General features: G+C 36.5%; 1 protein-coding gene across 4 annotated transcripts in view; it reads left to right on the plus strand.

The window, feature by feature from the left end:
* Nucleotides 1-18,087, plus strand: part of TLL1 (tolloid like 1) — a 132,242-nt gene that overhangs the window by 64,239 nt on the left and 49,916 nt on the right. For 3 of the 4 annotated variants that reach the window (XM_085222038.1, XM_085222039.1, XM_085222040.1), the window contains exons 5-8: nucleotides 1,572-1,689; nucleotides 11,777-11,955; nucleotides 13,667-13,772; nucleotides 16,647-16,771. In XM_085222038.1, coding sequence (XP_085078164.1) covers nucleotides 1,572-1,689; nucleotides 11,777-11,955; nucleotides 13,667-13,772; nucleotides 16,647-16,771 — 528 coding nt within the window. Of the gene's footprint in view, nucleotides 1-1,571; nucleotides 1,690-11,776; nucleotides 11,956-13,666; nucleotides 13,786-16,646; nucleotides 16,772-18,087 lie in introns of those variants that run through there. The other variant, XM_085222041.1, reaches the window with a different exon arrangement.

Raw genomic sequence — 18,087 nt, forward strand, 5'->3', positions numbered from 1 at the left:
AATGTGTTTTGTAATTCCTCAATTTGGCTTTTAAACGGGTACCTAATTATTATACATGACAAAAAGAAAAAGCTGGCTTCAATATTTGTATGTAATTCTTAGCATGTAAATTTAGAAAAAAATTAGAACATTTATCATTCCTGAAAAATGTAAGTGGATCAGTATCAGTGTGGATATAATCAGTAATTTAAAACAAAAAGGAATGTAGAGAAAAACAGAGATGGATAGAAAACAATACATAACAGCATCTTATTGTGCACAGTAATACAGGAAGCCTAAAGAAACATGCAAATTCACACATGTTGTATGGACATAAGAAATCAGAGACCTTCTTTCCAAACAAACTGTTCTAGTAAATCTTTTAGTCTGGGTATTTACAGACTATGTAACCTCTGTTTTTGGATAGCAATCTTTTGGGAGAATGTTTGTAAACTAAGTAAAAGGTTTACATGCTAAACATTTTACATTTTCATAAAGGTAGGTTTTAAAGCTTGATGAATATTGCTTAATGATAAAAGGGCAATACAAGATGAAATAACCCTTAATTCTTAGGATCGTGGCATGGTTTTAACTCATCCTTTTTATAAACTTTGAGATTTTGTTGTCTTTAAGTTAAAGCATTTTAAAAACAAGCAAACATCACCCACGCCCCGAGTTATCCATCCATTCTCTGCTGAAAATGTAGCTTTGAGAGAATGCAAGGTGGATATATTTCTGCCAGCAAATTCATGCTGAGTACAGTTCTTTGTGGATTTCTAGCTCAGCAACAATATTCTCAGGTACTGCCTCTAAGTTAATAAGCCTTGTCTTTTATTAGGCAGTGAAACTGCTTTGCTATGCTGCCTCCAGCACCGTATGGGCAGCCAGCATGCACAGGGCCTTGATCTCTGTGGAGACCTGGCTTGGTGTCTTCTGTATCTAGACTGTTCCTGAATGTGTTTCTTTCTCTTCTTAAAACAAATATCAAGGTATGCTTTGTATAGTAACAAAATACATTTTTCGCCTTTTGGTGAGTAATTTGATTTCTGAAAGGATTGGATGGGAAGGAAATGGAAATTGGTCCCTGCTTGAAACAACATTATTAAATTCAGATGCCTTGGTTGGTGTGCTGATGTTAAATTAGTCTCCATATTTGAAGACTATAGGAATTTATCCACTGATTTATTTTCCGACTAGATAGATAGGAACCAAGGATTTTTCAAGTCCCTTCCCTTTCCCACATCGTAATTTCATCTGGGAAATTGCTTAGCACATATACAAACAGAGGCACATAAGCCACACTAAATTTCTTCTGCTGTCTTCCTCTTGTGTAACACAGCTGTGCTTTTTATTGCAGGTTTTATGTTTGCTAGGGTGTGTCAGTTGGTAGAGGTCCCCTTACAGGCCAGTACGTTATGGCAAGCTGATGATCTGAATGTCCCTTAGATTGGAGTTTGGCAGCCCATGGGAGTGCTGTGACACTGGACTTAACGGTCCAGTAACTCCTTACAGGCCTATATTCCTACTATTAAAATCTGATTTTAGGGAGCAGTTAGAAAAGCCTCTTATTTCATGTCATGCAATTCTTGCAGGCACGCAGCGCGCCATGTTCAAACAGGCTATGCGACACTGGGAAAAGTACACGTGTGTTACATTTATTGAAAGAAGTGATGAAGAAAGTTATATCGTATTTACATACCGACCTTGTGGGTAAGTGCGCCTGTATGTTAACAGATAGTCACACTTTTTGTGTTTGGACACATTTCTCAGCTTTGCAGTTGTTAGCGAATAGCTACTTTGCAAGGAAGGGAATAGTTACTGTGTTTAAGCAATGCTTCTGTTCTACTTGGCTGTGGGTTAATTGAAAGTAGTGATTATTGAAGTTATGCCTCTCAGATATTGCTAAATAAAATTATCTTACTAGATAATCATAGATGAGATCTTATAGTTGGCTTTGTCATACTTTCAGTATTCACATACATTGTTCTAAAGGTGCCTTAAGCCTAATTGCCTGTGTATTTGATGTTTTCTCCATATCACATGTTCTCTGCTGGATCAAGTACAAACACCTATCCCTATTCTTTCTCCAGCTTAACTGTGCTTATTTGTAATTAAGGTATTATCTTTTATTGCATTGACTGTCCTTGCTCAGATTTATTTAATCAAGAAACTTAGAACCTTTTCACAATTCCTTCTCCCAGATCACTGACAAGTGAAAATGAACAAAACAGATTTTGTCATTCATTAGCATAGCTTTCAGTCAATCGCTTTCCATCCTCAGATATTTCTGCTGACAAATGTATCTGCCAGTTACGTTTGTTATTTATTGCACTCAGAAATCTCGATTTAATATAGTGCTCAGTGAACTGCCTGTGAGCACCACGTTTGTTTTCACTCACTACATGTGGAAATACTGTACTTATGGTAGTTTGCTTCTGCTGGGGACATAGGGGGACACATTCTCTCCAAAGGGAGAAGCTGTCTGTCTTGCTGACTTTCTGATCAATGAGAACTTTGCATGTCTATTTCATAAGTTTTACAGGCTAAGGTTGTGAAGGGAAGTTTTGGAATCTCCTTATACTGCAGGTATGATCCTGAATGTACTTTACTGTAGTCTATAAGATTACATGTAGACTTGTCTGCTTAAAATACCCCAGACATTCCTCTCTGAACCTTAGATACTTGCAGTGTGGGAATGTATTCTGGGGGAATGCTCGTGACCTTGTCTTTTGTATTCTTGTGCTCTTGAACTCTGTTACAAACTGACAAATTAAATGCACTTCTGTTTTCAACCAGCTCGGCTGTTATTACTTAGTTAGCAATGCAACTCATAAGATAGAGAATACTTAGAAATAGTTGGAAAAAAACAGGAAGTATAGAATAATAATGTTGCCTGCCTGCTCTTGGCGATGTAGAAAGCAATGTGAATTTAAACAAAGAAAGTGAAAGGGATAAATGATCACAGGCATGTTAGGAAGAGAAGTATGGATATATTTCATGAAAGGTAAATGCTACGACTTCATTGGTTGGCTTGTGCTTCATAAGATGAAGTCACTATGAGGTGAAGGCTGGATTATAACAAATTCAGACCAGAAAGCTGGAGTATACTCAGCATCTGTGTTCAAAGTCACCATTATCCTTTGCCATCAGTGTTTTATTGGTGGATGCTTTCCATACAGCTAACACTTAATGAAGTCTGTAACAGTTCTAGGATTAAGAACAGGGAAAGTGTGGCTGCCAGTGAGGAAAAGCCTAAGCTAAACAGAAGGACCTCTTTTGAGTTCTGATTGTTTCAGAAAGTGCCAGATAAATAGGAGTGCGTCTTCTCTGGGTGAATAGAAACTACTATGCACTCACAACTTGTATACAATGCTGCTGTTTTCCATGGAAAGAAAATAGACAAAAGTGACACCAAACCATCTGCAAACACCTTCTGCCACATGGCCAGTCACATTGAAATGAGTCTCTGTGCTTTCCCATAGAACCCTGCTGTGTTGGTTTGTTAGCGCATTGTGTCATTATTGTTACTTGTACCATGCTAGTTAACATTCACAGATGAGGGAAACTTTATTGTACTCAGCACTGTCTGAAATAAAGACTAAATGATAAATCCTACCACAGAGAGCACATAGTCAAAGTATAGCGTATCTAATGAAACAGAAAGTGGACAAAGCCATATATGTGGAAGTTGACATGGCAATATCTATCTGCAGATGTCTCAGGTGGCAGTAACAGTACACTAACAACTGATGTGTCTTTGAGCCTTTGCAAACCTCAAGGATATTTTGAAGGAGCATAATGCATTACTTCCTGCAGCAGTTCGTGGGAAGCTCTGCCCAGAAAGGCCGTGATGAAAAAAAGAGCATATTTGAAATAGAGGAATTAGTTATCAGAGGTAGAAACATGAGCTTTCTACAGTTGAGAGTTTCCATTTCAACAATGGGTGAGAGAAGTTTTTGTTATCATAAACATACAAGGCTGCAAAAATATCTGAGCATCCTGAAGATGGAAACTATCTATGACGTTCCTGAAATATGCTTGTCTAACTTGTTTCTAAAAACATGCAAAATGAATACTTCACAGCCTGCTAAGAAATACATTGCTTCAGTATCCTTAGTATAAGAATCTGAGGATGTTGGTGGCAATAGTTTTAATCATAACAAAAATAGGGATTTCTTGCTGCAGTTGAAGCTCATCAACTTCTTTTCCGTCTCACCATGACCATAGAAAACAAATTATTCCTTTTTTTTTTTTTTTTTTTTTTTTTTTAAGGACTTTATCATATGCTTTGAGACTCTTATTATATCCGCCCTCAGTTCCATTTTCTTCTAGGCTACAAAATGTCCAATTCATTTAAGCTTTCCTGGCAAGTCATTTTTTCTAGGACTTTGATCACCTTGTTATTCTCTTTTGAAATTCTTTTTCGACTACTCCACATCTTTCCTGAAATTGAGAACCCAGAAAAGGACATACTTGTCCAGATGAGTCATTACTTCTGCTCAGCCAGCGCTAGAGCTAGTTCATATTTTGAAGTCTCTCTGTTCTCTTAGGTATCTCCGCGATCTGTTTCTCAATGCCTCCCACCTTTGACTTGTGGTTGCCTGGGACACAACTGCCATTACACTCCTTAGTTCTTTCCACAGCCCTAATACTGCCACAGGTTCCATGCCCAGCACGCATCACCTTTTGCACATTTCTGGACAGTAGATAATGCTATATTTCCTTTTTTATATCTCTCCAATCTGTTCAAGTCATTGTCAGCTCCAGGCTTATCTTCATTGTGTTTAGCAGTCTTTTCTCAGACTGCAAGTTTAAAGATCATATTATCAGTTTTCATTTTGTATATATATATTCTTTCAATTAACTTCATACTCCCTTTTATAATAGATTTCTATAGTTTACTTACGAGGTTTATGTGGAAAGAAAATTTAATTCTTTATGGCTAGAGGGCTCTTCTCCATCACTATAGTTTCATTTTCTGCAGTCTTAAACTGCAATTACTTGTCATAATGTATTTTTTATGATTTTGAGAGCAGTAAATTATTGAGAAGACGTTTCTGAAACACTAGTTTGAATTTTTAAAATTATAGTAGTCATTTGTACCCATTAGTTGCAGATATGAAAATAAGAATACTGTATTGTTACTTGTGATCTTTCTACCAAAGCAGAGTACGTTGGAGTTAATATATGCTAAAACAAATTCTGATGCAGATAGCTGATTAAAGCAAGTAAAAAAATCTATTCTGTAAGCAGGTTCCAAATAATGTTTGTCTTCTTCATGCTCGTGTTTCTGTCTATCAGATAGAAAGTGCCTGAAGGTAGTCAGTATATTTCTCTGTCTGCAAAGCCAAAAAAGAAAAAGGGGGCAGCTAACTTGACTGGCCTCTATTCACATGCTCTTAATAAAAGTTCTAAGTAAAAGTTCAGACTTCTTTTTATATAGTGAGACAAAAAGTAATAAGGAAAGAAGAAAGAGCAGTTAGTCATAGTGCTCTAGTACTTCAGCATGCCTTTCATCTGACTTTGTGTTAGCTTTTTTTCTCCATCAGAAGACTTTACTACTTCTTGTGACAAACTTGAGATAACTACCATTGGTGCTGTACCCTCCAGTTTGAGTATTTGACAAAGCTGTCTGATATACAGAAAAATCAAATCTCTTTCATGTTCTTCTGTAAATGTTGTAGAATGAAAGGCTTCTGTATGTTTTAACTTTTTTTTTTTTTTTAAGTTGCTACTATATTAATACACATTGCAGGCAAATGCTTAAGTTGTCAAAATAGGTAAAGTCATTACCTTACATGTACTTTTGCAGCATTTTTAGCTTGTAGGAAGTTTACCTGCTCTGTAAGGTGCACAGTCACTTGTATGGAAAGAGAAGTGCTTCAGATTGTCCTCAATAATCTTTTTTTTGTGTGTGTGTATTGGGTTGGTTCTTGCTCTCGGGTGGTTACTAACTCTAGCAGCTGGCACTCTTCCTGTCACTGGTAGCCAACACTGCTCCTCTATGGGTGGTGGTATGGCCTGCACAATGGGTGGTAGTTATCCTCTTCAACTCTCGTGACCCCTGACATGGTGTATTAACATGAACTGAAGGATTAGTACACTGGGATGAGAAACTGATAACGAAAGAATGCATTCTAGTAGCTGTCTGTGATACTGGTGTAGTCATCTCCGTCAAGCAGATGAAGGAGCAGTCACCACTTCTGCTCTCAAAACAGATCTTAGGACTGTGAGTCACGACATTTAGTAATGAGCACTGATTGATCCCTGCCATGAAGCTGGGTCATAGCCAGTATCTGCTTTATATGGAATATAGATCTTTCACTATGTGTAAGCGATGGTACGCAGTCCTAGCATGCTCGTGAAGTTCTGCAGCTTTTAATCCACAACTTCACACAGTTAGTGCCATGGCAGGCTGATGCTGTGGTCTGTTAAGGGACAGCTATACTGTTAAATCCCAAGGAATGTAATAATGCAGCTTTCTTAAAAAGTGCAACATTGTGACCCCATGAGATTCTCTTCCTTTACAATGATTTAAAAGCATTTTTGGCAGTTGTTATGAAATAGTATTACTTGAAAGAAAGAATGTCGTGTTGCAATCACTTTGCTTGCTTTGTCATTTGTTTCTCTTTGTACACCATCATTGATCAGCTAGACCAATTACATGGAATTAGAGATTCCTAAATAGTTACTGTCTCTAACTGCTGTCTGTTGCAATAAAGATTAAAGAGATCAAGAGCTTTAAGTTCTGTCAGTTGACTCAGTTTAAGGAGCATGGCAAGTGCTTGTGAAGCACAGAGGACTCTTGGCTCTTTGCCTGACGCACCTGGGATCAGCCTCAGGATGTTGCAAACTAATTTCTTTCATATATATATTTATTTATTTTAGCTTTTCTTACCTTTTGCCTCAGTGCAGTCGTTGCAGTGATTAGAATCTTGCAGCTTAATCGGATGAGTCTGATGTGCTTGACATGACACAACCCAACAAATCCTCATGACCCTCTTTGAGCGTGTACTGATACTGTTATTTTGAGACTCACATTAATTCTAATTCTCTTTAGGCCGTTAAGAAATACTGAAGAAATTGATTGATAATTTCTGGAAAGAGCTTAAAACCTACTAAGTAAATATTCTAAGGAAATTGCCGTATGCAGCTGACTGTTAGTTGTTTTTTGTTTTACTCACTGGGCTTATTTTGTTTCTAAACAAATACTTTACAGTTTATCTTCACCTGCAAATACATACCTACATACAATACAATACATATATATACAATATATATTATATTATATATATATACAATACATATACATATAAACATACATACGCACATTCTGTATCTGAGTATTTAGAACATTAATTCTAATTATGCCAGCTCCTAGATGTCCTAAGTATTCTGTATCCTACAGGATGCAGAAGCATTCTATATCCTTTTCTTTCTTTTCATTTTTGTTTTCTAAGAAGAAAATATTTTTTAGAAGTATCCAATACGATACGCAAAGCCACTAAGCACGCTGGTAATGCCCAACTTCTCCTTTTTTGCAAACTTTTCAATGAAGTTCAGAAGGGCTGAGTACAAAGCTGTGCAGCTGGGATGTTCAGCTCTGTGGGGAAAGTCCTCAGACAGCAAGTTAAGTACAAGCTGACCCTGGCTGCAAAGGCAGCCAGCAGCACCTGAGGCTGTATGAGCAGCCTTTCATGAAAAGGAGTTGTCCTTCTCTGCTTGGCACTTTCTAGAACATAGGTAGACATTACATATGAGAATGACATTAATTACCTGGAAGGACTTTAGCAGCAGGCTGCCAAGGTGCTCAGGGGTGTTGGCCCTGTGAGGAGATGCTGAGGGTGCAGAATTAGTTCATGTGGCTTCCAATATATGCAACAGCAGCCTTAGTTCCTACAGAGAAGGAAACATGAAGAGAGAGACAGACTCCTTAAGATGATGCTTGGTGGGAGAATGCAAGCTAACAGACAGAAGATGAAGAAAGAATCAGACCAGGTATATATATTTCTTACAGTATGGACAGCCAAATGTTGAAGCTGGTTGCTCGGAGAGGCTGTGCTCTCTTGACATTTTTAAAACTCAACTGGATAAACACCTGAACAGCTGTCTTCTGACTTGATATGTGACTGTTTTAAGCAGGAGGTTGAACTAAAGTACTCCATAGATCCCTTCCAACCAGAATTAAACAAAATCTGTTTGTGTTTTTTTTTCTTCCAAATTTAGTACCATACCCAAATTTAGAATTTTTACAGACTGTATGTATTTTATACTTTTCTGTCTATAAAATAAGCATCAAGCATACTTTTTTGTCCAAGACCCATATAATATAATTACCATAATGATGTGCATAACTTTAACATAGGGAGAGAAGCGTAACTCATTAGTTTCAACTAATATGGAAATGGTGACATATTCTGAAAGAATGTGGGTTACTTCATCTGATTGATTTTGTTTTCTGCCATGACTTCCTGTAGACTGCCAAGGTGAATGCTGAACCCTAGTACTTCTAAGCACTGAAAGCTAAGGATGAATATTTTCTAGAAGATGTGAAGTCTGGGGCCGAGGGCTGTGCTTAACAAATTAATTTGGTGTACATAATGCAACTGCCTATGCCAATAAATTCAGAATTCAACACTCACAGCAGTTCTTTAATGTCTTAAAATTAATGAAGTTTTCTGAGAATGAAGTTTCTGCAGATTCTGCAACTTTTGACAAAGTCTGTCCTCAATCATTCCCCCTGCAATGGGGTGTGACAGTAAATAATAGTGTGTGCAAAATTTAAGAACAACAACAAATCTCCTTTTGGATCTAAAGCGTTATTATTTTACAGACACTACACATGAGTGAATGAGTGTGTAAAAACTTTGGCAATTTCCTTATGCTAATAGAAAGCTATTCAAATAGTTAAGGAACAAGTGAAAGATAAGTACCCAGACACAATAAAGACATTGAAAATACTGTAGTGCTTTAATTATGTTTACGTATTGACTTGCAGCAATAATATTTATTCAGCAAACTGAAAAATATGTTAAACAAAGCCATGTCAACATATTAGGTGCAAAGGTGAAATCCAGAGTGGAATCATGAGATAAAGTAGTATAATTACTCTAGATTTTCATTTTAATCTTATTTCTGCTCTTCGTCACTCCATTTTATTGCCTGTGTTGTATGTTAAGGCAGTACTTCCACTACTATTATTTATATCAGTGCTTACTTCTATACCAAGTATTGTACATATTTGCTTTCCATTACTGCAGTTTATATAGAATATAATGTTCTTTATTTTCTTTTGTGATGGTGCAGAGGTGTAAACCTGCAATGCACAGAATGATGGCAGAAAGTCTGCATTTCCTTTGCTTTTTAAGTAGTCACTAGTGAACACCTTAAGAAATTCAAGTGTGAAAGTCATGTTATTGCGCAGCCAGAGCTGGAGCACAGAGGCTAATTCTGTACTTAGGCCAAGGAAAATGGTGATTCATACCTGTGCTTGGAACTGCCTAGAGCAGGAAAGAAAGAGTTATAAGTTATGCTTGTTTTGAGGGTAGGAGTATTTGAGAACCAGTCAGGATGACATCCAGAGGAGGGCACTAAGATGATCAGAGGGCTGGACCACCTCTCCTCTGGGGAAAGGTTGAGGGAACTGGGATTGTTTTGCTTGGAGAAGAGAAGGGTGCAGGGTGACCTCACTGTGGCCTTCCAGTAGTTTGAAGGAGTGTATAAAACAGGAGGAGGAACGGCTGTTTACGAGGGTAGATAGTGATAGGACAAGGGGGAATGGTTTTAAAGTGAGAAAGGGGAGGTTTAGGAGGAAGTTTTTCACACAGAGAGTGATCATGCATTGGAACAGGCTGCCCAAGGAGGCTGTGGATGCCCCATCCCTGGAGGCATTCAAGGCCAGGCTGGATGTGGCTCTGGGCAGCCTGGTCTGCTGGTTGGTGCACATGGCATGGGGTTGAAACTAGATGATCTTTGAGGTCCTTTTCAACCCAAGCCATTCTATGATTCTGTGATAACGTGACAATTAATTTTCCAAGTGGTATTTTTAAAGACAGCTTTGGAATTCTTAATACAACTATCTGAGGTTGTTACAATAATGTTTACTTTATAAAATAAATGGCATTGCTTTTATAATTTTAAGGTATTACTGTCATTTTTTTGGATATAGCTATCCTTCATTTTATTCAGTCTTGCAAAACCAGTTTATGTTTACTAAGGACACATAAAAGCAGCTGAAGTGTCATGACTGTATTCCTCTAATATTCATATTTGATGGATTTAGTTGTTTTAGACAAAAATCAATGAAACAGCCCAATTAAGACCGAATGACCAGCCAATTAATGAAAGAGAAAACTCCACAAAACCTGAAAGGGAGCCAATTTTGGAGGCTGTAGAGTTTAATATACGATTGGAATTAATTCCTTGGCTGCCCTTTCTTTATTGACCACAGATATGTATGAAGGATTGGACCATAGTCCATGGTAACATTAGCCTCCTCAAAGAACAAATACAACATAAATGTTACATCAGATTTTTATTTTTTTGAGGAGGAGGAGGAGGAGGTGAACTTCTACTCAGCACAGTTCTATTCCATCTGAAAGACTGCAGAATTACAGAGCAGAGATGAGAAATCGAGTTATTATTAAGGAATATAACGTTGGCTTGTAACAGCTAAAATTTTTTGAGGTGAAAGAGAATCAGTTTTAGATTGTTAAATCTGAAATTGTCATAGATTTCTGCAGAATTTGCTCTATTCTTCCTTTCTACAGTTTTGCTGGCTTAATCAGCAGATGTCTTTTCTAATGAAAAAGCAAGCAGACATCTCTGATAAATGTTGACACTGTGAATGCTGAAAAGGTATAATTTGTGAAAGTGCAGCAGAAGAGTAATGAAACACAAGAGCACTTGCAAAGCATATTTTTCTTTTTTTTGCAGGGTGAGGGGTGGGGAGGGGAATATGACTTTCTGGGACTAACATCCTAAAAGTTTATATTTCAAGAAAACAGGAGTGGTAGAAGAAATGGTTCACTAATATTAAGAGCATTCAAACTCTTCATACAGAGTTGTTGCAAATGGCAGTATACATCATCCACAGACAGATAAACAGAAAATATAGAAAATATGGAGAGATTGTTAAGAGGCACCACAGGATATTACATCTCTGGCAGGATGTCTTCTGCTGTTTTTTCAACTGTGCACTAGCAGATACAAACTGACTCTTTTAATGGGCTACTATTGCATTTGCATCATTTTATAAATAGAATTAGTAAGGAAGGGTGAATTTTCGGGTCAAAATATAGGAAACCTATCAGAACTGGGTGAGCATGACAACGGTGAGTGCTTTCAAGACATACAGCAGAAGTATAGCATGGAAGAAAGTGTGTGCATACTTTTTCCTGTTCCTTCTGCATGTCTTTTTTGATGGTGTGTGGGCAGGAAAGCAGTGATGTACATCGATGAGATGGTACTTCACTAAAGTGGACTTTATTAATTCTTTGAGTGCAAATGCATTACTGTGTCATATGGAAGTACAAGACCACAAGAGACACTTGTGTTTAAACACAACTAATGTCTTGTGGAAGACCTTGAATAAAAAATAAAATAATGCATAAATTCTTCATAAGGTATTCTGAATAATAAGTTGTCATTCCAGCATTAGCTCTAGATTTTGAGAGACTTCAGAAACTTCACAGTGTGTAGTCTGCTGTTTTTTTTTTTTTTTTTTTTAAAAAGCATTTTCTCAGATTTTAACTGAATTTTCTAAATTCATTAATCTGTATTTGTGTTTTAATTGCAGGTGCTGTTCTTATGTGGGTCGAAGGGGAAATGGTCCTCAAGCTATATCTATTGGCAAGAACTGTGATAAATTTGGCATAGTTGTCCATGAACTGGGTCATGTGATAGGTTTTTGGCATGAACATACACGACCAGACCGAGATGACCATGTCACCATCATTAGAGAAAACATCCAACCAGGTGAGATGTTCTAATAAATGATTTTGGGGAAAAAAAACTATTCATTTTTTGCTGTTTACTTCATTTGCTTGAGTTTTTTAGAACTGAATGCTCTGTAACGACAGCCGAAATAAGCATTTGTTATTCTTCTTAACTAGACCAATCTCAAGAGGATTCACAAATAAAGTACTGCAACTGAAAAATTAACTTTTCTAAAGATCTGGCCAAATAGCAAGCCATGATATATCATTGGCTAGGAGGAGAGAAATAGTAATCATACTCAGAAATTTTGAAAGAAGCTATTACAGTTAAAGCCCTCTAAAGTCCTGTTTTTCTGTGGTTGAGAAAGGCTTCTACAGTCATACTGAACGATTATTAGAGACATTCTGATACCTGTTTAGCTACCTAGCAGGTTGAGATTTGGAAGGGAAGCTGAACACTTTGAATCTGTGACCATGTTCCCATGATATTCAAATCTGAAACACCGTTATCTGTATTGGAAGGAAACTAGGCATGCTCCATCTTCTTTGTTCATAAGTACACCTGGTCTTTGTGAAATGCTAATTTTGACCTTTTTGACCATTCTCTGCGGGGTTTGAGAAGTGATTAGAAAGTGTCTAATGGGTAGCTTAGATTGTCTGTCCCTAAAGAAAATGTTTTAAAACAAAATAGTTTTGGAGTGCAGTAAATCTTGTGAGAATCCCACCCACCATGGTGAGAGTGGAAGGGATTAGATCTTTTAAGGTCCCTTCAAACCTAAGCCAGTCTATGATTTTCCACCTCAAAAACAGCTGGAGGAAGTCTGGCAGCTAATTCACACTTCCAGGAGTCTCTGAAGTCCTGAAGTCCAATTCCCACATCCAAGTTTTCTATCTACTCTCTTTCCCATCAACTTGCATAGATGCTGTTCAAGTGCTCATCTGTTAGTTTTTTTCTCTGATGGGGAAAATAGACCATAGTACTATCGTCTGCCTCCTGCTTTCCTCTTTCAGTTGTCCCTCTAGTTTCTGACTGAAAACACTTCTTGTGCTGTCATTTGAGGATCACTTGTTGAGCTTGAGTTTCACTAAATCAGATCATGACCACCAAAGTATTTGTTCTCTGTTATATTACATAAGTGAAGTTGGTTAATAATGTTAATCCTACTGCAGTTGTTCTTTCATTTGTTTGCTTTGCAATACTCTAATATGAATATGAATTGGAGTAAGGAGTTCTTTGCGTCCTTGTATGAATGATTAAGTCAAAGAATTATGGATCTGGAATTATGAGCTAAATATTATTATTTTGTTCTACTTGCAATTTAAATTGCAAAAACTGAACTGAAAATGTGACTTGCTTTGCAATACATGGGTGCTCAGCCTGCACTGAAGTAAAGTCACTTTAGAATCAGTCCAGAGAATTTAAAATAAAGAGGATTCTTCAAAAGTTCTTGTTGTTGAAACAGCAGTTATTATTATAATAATATTATCAACTGCTGGAATTAAGAAGCAGTCCAGCAAATTTTCCAGATTCTACATGAATTACAACATAATGTTTGGAGACTTCATGGATTATGTGATTGAGAACAGTTTTTCTAAATGTCAGAGATTTGAGAGATGTCTGAAACGATGACTAAGATTTATGAATGTCAGTGAGTGATCAAGTTGGGATCTTTGATGTTTCTCTTCTCCTGTTTGGTTTTTTATCTTCTCAAAAAGAGATATTACAAAGAATAATTATCAATCATCCTTAGGTCAGGAATACAACTTCTTAAAGATGGAGCCTGGAGAGGTGAATTCCCTTGGGGAGCCATATGACTTTGACAGCATCATGCACTATGCCAGGAACACCTTCTCAAGGTTGGAGTCTCAGGTTATACCTTTTGACTTTTAATTCTATTCTTCTCTGTGAATGCCAAAAAAATGTAAATTTATTTGTTTATTTAAAATTATTTTATAATCATTTAAAATATTCTTTTTAGTGCAGTATACTTACAGCAGTAAAAACACAGCTTAAGTCAGAATAATTAAATTAAATTTTTGAACACATTTCTGCTCAGTTCCAAAGCAACCTATTAGTCTTGTTTCAGTTCTTTAGATTTTAAGACAAGATAATCTAGAATCATCATTTCATAGTGCTCGTCTTCTTTTTGTAAAAGTTTATATTCCGTGCATGTTTGTATTTAGAATAACCAAATGAGTGAAATGGTTAAGTGTTTTAAGTATAACATGATCTGCTCTCTTGGAGAGAAACGTCCTTTGATGCATGACTTCTGAATAACTGTGCGTTATGCAACTAGAACCCTTTATGGTAGGAGGAAATCTACCATGCAAACCACAACCTTTGCGAAGGGCCGTAGCCAACCACTTACAGCACAGACTGCAGTCCTTTCTGTATTGTTTGTACAGATTGGTACTGTCATCAAAACTTTATAGAAAGATGTTCTGCTTTTTTCTTTCTCTTGCTGACAAGCCCACTCCAAACTTCATGGGCTTGCTCTGAAACACTGAATGGTTTTGAGAAGCCGTACAGCAAGCTGTTCTCCTAGGCTAGAAAAAGGAGAGGAGGAGTCTCACCTGATTTCCTATTATATGTCATATCAAGTTGCAGTCCAACTTCCTACTTCTCTGAAATTACCAGAGTAATGTAGATTTAAGAAAAACACTGAAAGAAAACCTATGCAAGGACATGATGGCATGTCACATAAAGCAAATACAGTTTTGTTTGGATATTAAATAAATTATCCCTAGACAGACTGAGATTCAGAAATAAACTGAAGACCACCAAAAACTTCACCAGAACGTATTCAGCATATACATTCCTTGGCCAAGAAGAGCATGGAAATTGAGCCATGAGGTAGATATTAGTCATATTGCTTAATCCAGTTACAGATGAATTACCTTAAGCTGTAAAAAGCTGTATAAAATAGAGAAATTTAACAAGCTGGAACCCTCCAGAGTCTTAGGGCACTGACAACGTAAGATACTTTGAATTCTGTGCTCTGATCTCACCACTTTCCAAGCTGGCAAAAACTGATAGTGCCATGAGTAGGCATGCCCTGCCCCAAGGTGCAATAGGTTGTTAAGTCATGCTGTTTAAAAACAACCTCCCAAACCCTCAGGTCACGTATCGATTTGCATTAATTTATCTTGAAAGCATGAGTCATGCCCAGTGTGAAATACTGCCAACTGTTTGTTCTTATACTCTACTCTGGATAAGTAGGAGAAATTGCAAAACTTCATGAAGTTCTGGTTGCACACGATAATACTGTTAATGCTTTATTAAAACTGTTACCAGTTGTTCTTTTTTTAAAGCACAGATAAAGAATAGTGCTGAGACATCTGAGAGGATCATTTTCACATTTTTCAAAATAGTCATGGCATCTGTTTCAGATTGTACCAAAAATCAGTGGAAGACAAAATTATGATTTATCATAACTTTTTTTTTTTTTTGAATTAGTAACATCCCTTATTTCTATAAACTGAATAATATCATAAGTATTTTTTTAGAGCTCAGCACAATGTAATGTCCTAAGCTGATTTTTTTTTTTTTTCTTTTTCCAAAATCTTTAGTGATGCCATCAGAAATCTGACTGGGTTAGGAGAGCAGTATGTACCCCACTACTCAAAGTTGTTCATTTATTATCATTTAAAAAGTGATCTATTTTAATAAACAGCATTCATAACTACAAAGATCCTTGCTATGCATTCATTTTTTGGACCTACTTAATCCACATGTAAAAACAACAATTTTACTTTTCTGTAGAAGCCCTGCAAGGACAAAAGAGAGCATCCAAAAATTAAAGAACAAGAGAATACAAAAACATATTCATCTATTAAATTCCATTTTATTGGATTTTATGGATTTTCAAATCCTATAACATGATAACAGAACATCCTTGTATGTTCTTCTCTAAAATTGACTACCAGAATATTTTGATTCATATTTAAAATTGGGGATATTTTGACTAAAAGTACACATTTGGAACAGATGTGCTTCTCTATTACTCCTAGTCATTTAAGGTAAATATTATGGAAATCACTTATGGTGGGTAGACATATATTATTGTAGAGCAAGCAGAATGTGGCAAGCAAGCACTTATATTTTAATAGCAGCAACAGCTAGAGTAGAGTGAGATCTGTTATAACACCTGACAGAAACATGGTTTGACATTAATTAAAAAAAAGAATCCAGTAAAACCAGGAATAGCTTTGCATTACTGGCTGACTTCTTATTGCACTGGCAAACAGGACTGACTTTACTTGCTCTTACACTTGCAAGTCAAACATTAAGGTTTGAAAAACTTCATTAGAAATAGGAACTTTGCGATTAAGAGTTTTGTGACAGGGACTTATTTATGTATTTTTATTCAATTTATTTAATTTTGCCATTATTTTTTTCAATATAATGAGCTGAGCTGTAGTGCGTTTTCCCTGTGTAATCAAAATAATAGTAAGAGTTTTCCATTCTGTTGTCTAGCAGAAATACTAACGCTTTCACTGATATACTGAGGAAATATTCTTTTTTTATAACTTTGCTTAAGGTTTGTCAGCCCAATGAATTTTTCTGACTTGTTTTCTCTATTTAAAGTTCTGCATTTTACCCTCTTACTTATGCCGAATGTAAAGTTTAGGTTTACATAATAGCATAATTCATGCATCAAACTCTGCAAGTTTTATGACAGAAACCTGATAGGGTTTTTGGGGTCTATTTTTTATTTTTATTTTTTTTAGGGGCATGTTTCTGGATACCATTCTCCCTTCCCGTGATGATAATGGTATACGACCTGCCATTGGCCAGCGTACCCGTCTAAGTAAAGGAGATATTGCACAGGCAAGAAAGCTGTATAGATGTCCAGGTATTGCACCACAAACAAACAAAAAACACACACTAGCAATTGTTTGACTTCATTTCTTTTCAAGAGGAATGATAATATCTTTGAGTCAGTTGCTTTATTAGTCTGTTTCCACGTTGGCAACTGATGTAGGCAATAGAAGAGCTGAATCATGAAAAATCTTTTAGGTAAGGTCTCTCAAAGGACAGATAAACTACATGAAACAACATTTAGTTTCATTCCATTTCAGCATGCTTTCCTTAGCTGTTCAATGACTGGAAAAGAAGCAATACTCAATGGTACTTCTGGTTATGTATTTGCAGTGTAAAGCTTCAACTGTACAATTAGGTGGAAGAGTTGCTTTTAGTATACGTCAGGTCTGGGGTCATGTTTGTTTTGAATTTGAGTGGAAGGCAGAATGAGCAAATTAAATTGTTGCAATCAACTCGGAACTCAGTATAGTTTTCTCAAAATGTTGTAAGTTACTGCAAGCCAGGATAACTAAGTTGTAAACAATCTTTAAACAGAGGTTTTACAACTCCTTCTCGTGGGCGTTAGTGAAGTCTCAGTAACTTGTTTAAGTCAGATGGCTACTTTTTACCACTTGATCAATGCAGAAGGACTATAAAGAAGGATCAGGACTGAAGTGAGGGAGCTGCTTTAGGTTTATATCAGCATCAGCACGATAAGATCTGGGGCTTCTGATACACATTGTATTGCTGGAAGATGCTTTTAGTTTGTGCTACAAGTACATCAAATTATAACTGTCTATATGCAGAGATCATGCATAGTGTTTCTGGCTCTACCAGAGGATAAACTAACACATTTTCTTCAGCAGTTATCCCTTCTGGATTAAGTTTTGTTTTGTTCTTTTGATACAGACTGTTCTTGGATAAAAGTATTCTCCCAGGTAGCATTATTTCTAATACGAGTATATGGAGAGCAGTTATTTCGTAAACACAGACAGTAAGTATATATTTGATAAAAGATGAGTTTTGATGGCAAAAATAACACATGGAATTTAGATCTCTGTGAATATAGCTAGTGTCTTAGAGCCTCTGATTAAAAGTTAGAAAGAAAGAAAAAGAAAACCCTCAAAAATCATCTTGGCAGTTGAGTGCATAGATGATACTCTAATAACTCAAACGTGCAAAGACAGAAAGTGCTTTTTGAGCTAAAGTTCTAACAGTTATTCAGAAAAAAAAAAAAAGTGCTTTTCATATAATTCACAAACGTATGATAATGAATTGTCATTTCTTTTGATGTTTGCACAGTCTTGTTGAAAGTTAGTTTCATGTTATTGTAAAAACATCATTGCTCAGCAGTAGTGCACGCTGTAA

The sequence above is a fragment of the Meleagris gallopavo genome, chromosome 4 (assembly GCF_905368555.1).
Source record: "Meleagris gallopavo chromosome 4, MGAL_WU_HG_1.1, whole genome shotgun sequence".
Taxonomy (NCBI): Eukaryota; Metazoa; Chordata; class Aves; order Galliformes; family Phasianidae; genus Meleagris; species Meleagris gallopavo.